We start from the raw sequence: 7,786 nt of genomic DNA on the forward strand, positions 1-7,786 counted from the left end.
CCGTTTCACCTCTTTGTCCTCAAACGGTCCACGATCCGCCATGACGCTCACACATTCAACCCCTCGGCCCTGCATCTCTCGCCTTTTCTTGCTTTGATCACACAGGCACTTATGTGACCATTCGCGGATCCAGCTTGCTCGGGCATGGTACTGAGCTGACCACGGTCAACCTGGGCGGTGTCCCGGCCGAGATCGTCTCAGCATCAGACTCAGAAGTGCTTGTTCGTGCTCAAACAGCTCCGACCTCGGTCAACTTCACGCTGGTCGAACTCATTGCCGACACGCACGCCCGTGTGGCCAAGGCCGAGGGCTTTCGCTATTTGCCCGAGGGGTTCATTGCATCCATCACACCATACAGCGGCCAATGGGGCACCTTTGTAACGCTGCGTGGTGTCTCGCTTTTGGGTCACGGTGCTGCCCTGCATGCCGTACGCTTTGGCCCCATTCATGCCATTCCTGTCAATGTGTCCAATGAGGAGATTGTTGTGCGCGCGAGCCCTCCAACTCACCTCGGTTCCAATCTGGCATTGGGGGGCTTCCCTGAAGCCGTGGTTATCGAAGCCGACACTGGCGCTCTGGTGGCCAACCTGTCCAACGCTTCCTTCACCTACGGTCCGCCAAGCAACATCTCTAGTCTCTCCGTCATGGAGGGTCAGCTTGGTACCCGTCTCCAGGTTCAGGGCGAGCGCCTCTTTGGTCGCGGCAGCACCATTGTCAGCGTGCGATTGGGAGACACGCCGGCCGAGATTGTCAATGCCTCTTCAACGAGCATCCATCTCCGTGCCGCAGCTGGTCCACTCAACGGATCGCCCAACCTCAACGTCACGGTGGAGTCTGACACGGGCGCACTTGCGCTACTCCGCACCGTGTGGTCCTATCTCCCTCAGTCTCGCGTCGTGACAAATTCGCCGACGCAGGGCCAGCACAAGACACGGGTCTTCATCAATGGGCAATATCTCTTTGGCGGTGGCTCACGCATTGCTGCCGTTCATTTGGCTGGCGTTCCCGCCACCGTGGTTGTTCAACTCGACAGCCTTGTCGTAGTGGAAGCTGGCTTTACAACACAAGTGGGCTTGGGTGATGTGGTGATTGAAGCTGACACTGGCGCTCAAACAGTCATCCCAAATGGGTGGCGCTACGTTGAGCCCAGCAACATCTCAGTGGTTACCCCCACCTCAGGTCGCGAAGGCACTCGAGTGGTCATCCATGGAGAGCATCTTCTCAACGGCGGCGACTACATCGAGAGCGTTACCGTAGCTGGCTTTCCCACAACTTTGCTCAATGCGTCCGATTCTGAAGTGCACGTCGTGCTTCGTGCCGGTTCACAAGGTCCCGGTGACGTCATCCTGCGTGCCAATACCGGGGCCGAGGCCATTGCCGTCGATGGCTTTGCCTACACCCACCCAGGTCTCATTACAGGAGTCGCACCCTCCGTCGGTGTGATGGGCACTCGTGTCACGCTTAGCGGTCGAGATCTGCTGGGCGGTGGTGCAAGTCTCGCCGCCGTCACGCTGGCGGGCGTGCCCGTGGCTAACGTGCGCTTTGCCAACGAATCACTCGTGATTCTGACAGCCAGTGGTCATGCAGTCGCAACCGCCCCTGGCATTGTCGAGCTGGTGGCCTCGTCCGGTGCCACACACACCACGTACAACGCCTTCCGCTACGCCTCCCCGCCTGTCGTCACCGCTTTCGAGCCTTCCCAGGGGTTTCGCGGCACCATCATCACTGTCACCGGAAGCAATCTCTTGGCCAGTGGTGCGGCCATCCAGTCCGCCACGGTTCCGGGGGCAACCAATCTGACCGTGATTTCGGCCAGCTCTAACCGCCTCGAATTGCGCGTCCCCCCCGAGCACGACGTGTCTGCTGCCGCGGGTCCCATTGCCGTTGTGGCTGACACCTTTGGCGCCTATGCTTCAGAGTTCAACTTCACCTTCCTACCACCGATGGCCATCACTCAGGTGACGCCCACCGCGGGTAAAGTTCGCGACATTGTGGTTATCCAGGGCGAGCGTTTGCTCGGCGGCGGTAACGTGTCCCTCGTCGAGGTGGCCGGCCGCCCTGTGCTTGTTTTGAACGCGTCGGACGATGCCATTACTGTACAGCTGACACTTAATGAGCCACAGACAGGTGACGTTGTGGTGCATTCCACCACTGGCGCGCTAACGTCGGCCTCAGATGCCTTCACATATGCCGCCGTCAACAAAGCTCCCGTGCTGGTCATTGCCAACGCCAGCACTCCTGAAGACACACCACTGGCGTTGCTGAATCTTTCAGTGTCCGATGCCGACCTGGCCGATTCAGCTGGGCGCCTCTCGCTTACGCTCAACGTGGACGCTGGCCAGTTTGTGTTTGACGCCAACGCTGTTGGACCCATGCTACAACTCAACGGAACTGTTCCCGAGCTCACTGCGTGGCTCACTGATCTCATCTTTGTGCCCGCACCGAACATGTTCGGTCCCGTGCATCTTGTTATTGCTGCCAACGATAATGGTCACACGGGCAGCCCCGGCCCTCGTGAGACCATGGCCGCGGCTGTGATCCAGGTCACACCTGTGAATGATCCGCCAATGCTGCCCAACACTGTGATCCAGCTACCAGCCGTGGCGGAGGACACGGCCGCCAACGACATTGCTGGTATATTCGTCAGCCAGCTCGTGGCTTTGGCGACGGATGTGGACTCCTCGCCCCTGGGCGTGGGGTTGACAGGTCAGACCGGGCAAACCGGCGGCCTGTGGCAGTATCAGCTGGACGCTTCAAATTGGACCGCCCTGGGCAATCTGTCTGACAGCTCGGCCTTGCTCTTGCCTGGCCGCGCGCTGATGCGCTTTGTGCCTGGGCCCAACTTCAACGGCGAGGTTGAGCTTGCCTTTCGCGCCTGGGATGGCTCTGCTTACGCAGAGTTGGCGCGGACCTCCATCGAGTTTTCGCCGAGTGGCTCTGTCAGTGCCAATGTCACCAGGGCACGGTTGGTGGTTGAGAGCGTCAACGACGTGCCAGTCGTCACGTCTGCAGTGACGCAAGGTACTTTTGGGGGTACTTTCCCCGTTGTGTTCTTGGAAGGCGGTGGCGCCACTCAGGTGTTGCCGCCCGACTTGCTGATCGAGGATGCCGACCATGCTGCCCTGGCCTCGGCGCAAATTATTCTCTCTGGGGCAAGGGATGGCAATGATGAACTTGTTACACTCGATGCCGTTGCCCTTGGCATCAGAGGTCTACAGGTTATTTCTGATTTGAATGGCTCGCAGCTCACTGTCACCGTGCGACCTCGCACCGGTGTCGCGGTGAGCATCTCCTCTCTAACAGAGGCATTGCTGACAGCCCAATACCGCAATCAAGCCGATGAGCCCACGCTGGGCGCTCGCCTGCTGCAGCTCGTTGTGTTTGACGGCTTGGATTGGAGTCAGCCACTTTATTCCGAGGTGACCATCACACCCATCAATGACCACGCCCCCGTGCTTGCCTTGTCTCCAACCGCACCACGCGTTGCGGTTGTCGAGGATACGGGACCGCTGGCCATATTTGATTCTGCCTCCACTGGTGTCTCTATCAACGTTTCGGATGCCGACCACACGGGTTTCCTGCTCCAGGCCGCCGCCGTCGAAGTGCGCAGCACTTCGTCTACTGCGCTCGATGAAGTGGTCCTGCTCGTCAATGCGACGGGCACAAATCTCAGCTATTCTTATGATGCCGGTAATCACACCCTGCGCGTGACAGGTGCTGCCTATCCCGAAGTCTATGCCCAGGTATTGCGTTCGCTCACCTACAACGATGGCGCTTCCGAGCCCGTGGATGTGGCCCGATCTCTCCACATTCAGGTCTGGGATGAGAGTTATGCCTCCAATAGCGTTGTAATTGCCGTCGACGTGACCCTCATCAATGACCAAGCCCCCGAAGTCTACCTCGGCCCCGGTGGCGTTGTCAACTTTTCCACCACCTTTCAAGAATCGGGCACGGCTGTGCCACTCGTAGCGCTCGATGCTGCGGTGGTTGATCATGACTCGGGCTCGTTCTCTCTCACCGGGCTCCATGCGACCATCCTCAACGGGGTTGATGGCGTCCTGGAGCAGCTTGCCGCCACAGGCTCGGCAAACATCTCGGTCAGCTATGATGCGGCAACTTACGTGCTGACTGCCTCTGGCCATGCGACCGCGGCCGAATATACCTCAGTTCTTCGCAGTCTGAGCTACACCAACCTTGCAGACCGACCTTCTGATGCCAGCGGGCGTTTGATTCAGGTGCAGGCTTTTGATGAAGCCTTTACAAGCAGTCCAGCTGCCGTGAACCTCAGCATCATCTTCATCAATGACCCACCACAGATTTTCGTCGGACCTCCTCCAAGTGTTGAGATCGAGGGCCTGTACGTGGAGGGCGACAATGGCACCCTTATTTTTCCAAACGGTTCCTTGACCATCACGGATGAAGATCATCTGATGCTTACCAACGCGACTCTACGCCTCATCAACGCGCCCGACTTTGAGGCGGAGACGATTGAGCTTGATGTTCTAGACACGGGCTTGATGTACGTTTACGAAGCCCTTGTCAATCACAATCGTGGGCCGGGCGAAGGTCGCGTTGCCGCACACGCCACATTGCGCGTACCCGGTGTTGCGCCGAGTTCTTGGCGCAGCAGTGCTGAGGCCCAAGCTACCTGGGCTGCGGTTTGGAGCGAGCTTTTGGGAGCTCGGTTGGGTGTGACATCAGCATCGATCGAGGTCACCAACGCCACAGCAACGGCGGATGTCAATTCCAGCGCGAGTGAACCCATTACTGCGTTGTCATTCGTGCTGGTTGTCCCCGATAATTTTACGTCTCAGCTTGCGGCTGACGTGTCAACAATCGTGGCTTCGGGCGATTTGCTCACCCTTTTGCAAAGCCGCAGTGGTGCATATTACTACGCCACAAACGTGTCGTTTGCCGCAGAGCCTGTGATCCAAGAGTTTGATGTTGTGGAATTTTTTGGGGTGGCTCACCTTACAGGTAGTGCTTCGCTCGAGGACTATCGACGGGTTTTACAGACAGCACGTTATCGCAACGCTGTTGCGCGACCCGGGTTACCGGACGGCCGTCCTCGTCAGTTTGAATTGCGCGTGTCCGACGGTGCGCTGGAGAGCAATGCGGCACACTCGATGCTGCTGTTCCAGCGCGTAAATGATGGCCCCTTCTTCCGGCTACGGGCGCCCAATGGTCAGCCCTTTACGGCAACCTTCCGCGAGGAATCTAGTGGCGTACATGTTGTCTTGGGCAACGCCTCGGTCCTGGACGCGGACAATACAACCTTGGTCGCACTGACCATAACGCTTTTGGGGGCACCTGATGGTGCTGCCGAGGGCCTCCGAGTGAACGCGTCTGGCCTCGACATCACGTCTAGCGGTGCGGGCCACGTACTCAACTTGACTGGTCGAGCGTCGTTGGCGCAATACACCGAGGCATTGCGGCGCATCGAGTATTTCAACGAGGCCGACGAGCCGGTTGACGTAGTGCGGCAATTGCATTATATTGCCGACGATGCCTTGACTCGGGGCCTCGCTGCCAGTAGCTTTGTGCGTATTCAGTTTGTCAACGATCCGCCCCGTTTGAGCCTGGGCACCGACCCTTCCGGCAATTACTCAACATCTTATGAGGAACAAGCCCTCAACGTCGCTGTGGCGGGTCCTGGCGCGCTGATTGAAGATGACGATGATGCGCGTCTGTCGCGAGCCATTGTCACACTGCTGAATCCACTCGATGGCTCGGACGAGTTTCTCTATGCGGCGGGCACGGCTCTGTCGGGTCTATCCATCTCGGGCAACAGGAGCACCGAGGTACTTTTGTCTGGCAACGGCACCCTTGCCGACTGGACCCTAGCTTTGCAGTCTGTATTTTACGTTCATTCGTCCAACAATCCCACAGTGACTGCATCACGCATCGTGAAGGTGGTGATTTGTGATGCTTCAACTATTGCCGAGGCCGCGGCTCCCTCGGAACCGCGTTTCGCTCACTTGGACATTCAGCCCATCAACGACGCCCCCTTTGTCAGGAGTCCATTGGCTGAGAGCAGCGGCGCCACCATCTTCTTTGAGGGTCGCGGGCCTGTGTTCATCGCCGAGGACTTGTCGGTTCATGATGATGACAGCTTGATGCTCACCGAGGCCACAGCTGTACTGCTCAATCCAGTTGACCGCGATGTGGTACAGCCAGAGTTGCTGGCCGTGAACACCACCGGCAGCGGTCTCGCTTTCTCATACAGCGTCAACGGTCTTCTGCGCCTCAGCGGGCCTGGCAGCACGGCAACCTACACGTCCGTTCTGTCCACGCTGACTTATGAAAATACGGACGCCAATCCCTCTCATGTCCAGCGCCTGGTCGAGGTCCAGGTCTCGGACGGCGCGTTGAACTCGATGGCCCTTCAACTGCGCGTCAACATTTCAAGTCGCAACGATGCGCCAGTCATCGATCTCAATGGCGCAGACGCGGTGGGTCTGGATCATGCTACAGTGCATCTGCAGGGTAGCTCGGGCGTGCCTCTGATGAATGCGGCGACCACTCTCTTGTACGATCCAGAGGAGGATTTGTTGGAGCGCGTGGATGTGCAAATCGATCCGCTTCTGGATCAACCAGCAGAGTGGCTAGTCATGACGTACGAGGAACCCTCGGTTGGAATCATGCTGGCTGACCGCATGGCTGTTAACACTCCCATCACGTCAAGCTGCGGCGTGCAAGGTCACTGCGTCAAGGCCACTCTCTCCCTCCCGGCCGGCGCCGGCGAAACGGTCGCTGATGTGGCCGTACACATGGTTATTGAGCACCCCAACTTGAATGACCTGGTGGTGTATCTGGTTCACGAGGCCCGGCGGATTACCCTGCTGTCCAACGTCATTGATCCGTCGCAGACAGGGGTCAATCGTTTCTGCTCTGCCGCCAACTATCAAAGCGTTGTCTTGACCGACGATGCTGCAACGGCCATTCAGACCACATGTGCCAACAATCTTCGCGGTGCTTTCCTACCGCTCAACAATTTGGCGCAATATGCTGGGCTTTTGGCTGGCGGAGATTGGACTCTGGAGGTGTACGACACCAACACGGGATTCTCGGTTGGAACGTTCGTGTCGTGGGGGATTGTCGTTGCCACGGGCTCTCGCACGACGTATACCCAGCAAGCTACGCCATTTTCTGCTAGCGAAAGCCCCATGGAATTGATCTTCAACGTGGTCGAAACGGGTCTGGTTGAGGACTTGGACATTTTTGTCCAGCTTAGCACCGATGACGCACATGGCATGGTTCTCGAATTGGAGAGTCCCAGAGGGGTGATTGTGCCGCTGTGGGCTGCTGTTGACAACTGTGGCCTCGACGCGACAGCTCTTTATTTCGATAGTGCTGGCGTGCATGACAATGCGTCGGTCTGTTTGCATGGCGCTAGAGCCTTGCTGGACGTTGGGTTTGGAGCAGCGCTGGTGAGTGAGCAGGTGGCAACTGGTGCTTGGACCCTTCGGTTGACGACTGCGGCTGCCGGTACCCTGGATCTGGCGCAACTCAGATTCAAACTACGTACGTATTCTTTGCCATCGCTGTCGGCCTCTGACGTGGGGGTTTTCTCTTTTTTTTTTTTTTTTTTTTTTTTTTTTTTTTTTTTTTTTTTTTCCCCTCGTTTGGTTTGTGTGCTGCCCCGTTCTTGCTTGCCGGCTCAACTCCCATTTCTTGCTCTGTCCTATTGGCCTCTACTGGCTTCTTCTTTTTGGCGCCTGTTTTGAGTGCCATGATGTGGTACAGCCTCACAAATGGATGGATTGCGGCCCTGGTTCAAATGTAG

The 7,786-nt window shown here is 57.7% G+C and overlaps 1 protein-coding gene across 1 annotated transcript in view; it reads left to right on the forward strand.

The window, feature by feature from the left end:
* Positions 1-7,786, forward strand: part of MONBRDRAFT_23789 (uncharacterized protein) — a gene marked incomplete at both ends in the record, with an annotated part of 55,720 nt that overhangs the window by 466 nt on the left and 47,468 nt on the right. Inside the window, one exon of the mRNA XM_001744025.1 lies at positions 106-7,524. Within this exon, the coding sequence (XP_001744077.1) occupies positions 106-7,524 (7,419 nt within the window). The remainder of the gene's footprint in view (positions 1-105; positions 7,525-7,786) is intronic.

This window comes from Monosiga brevicollis, genomic scaffold (assembly GCF_000002865.3).
Source record: "Monosiga brevicollis MX1 MONBRscaffold_5 genomic scaffold, whole genome shotgun sequence".
NCBI lineage: Eukaryota > Choanoflagellata > Craspedida > Salpingoecidae > Monosiga > Monosiga brevicollis.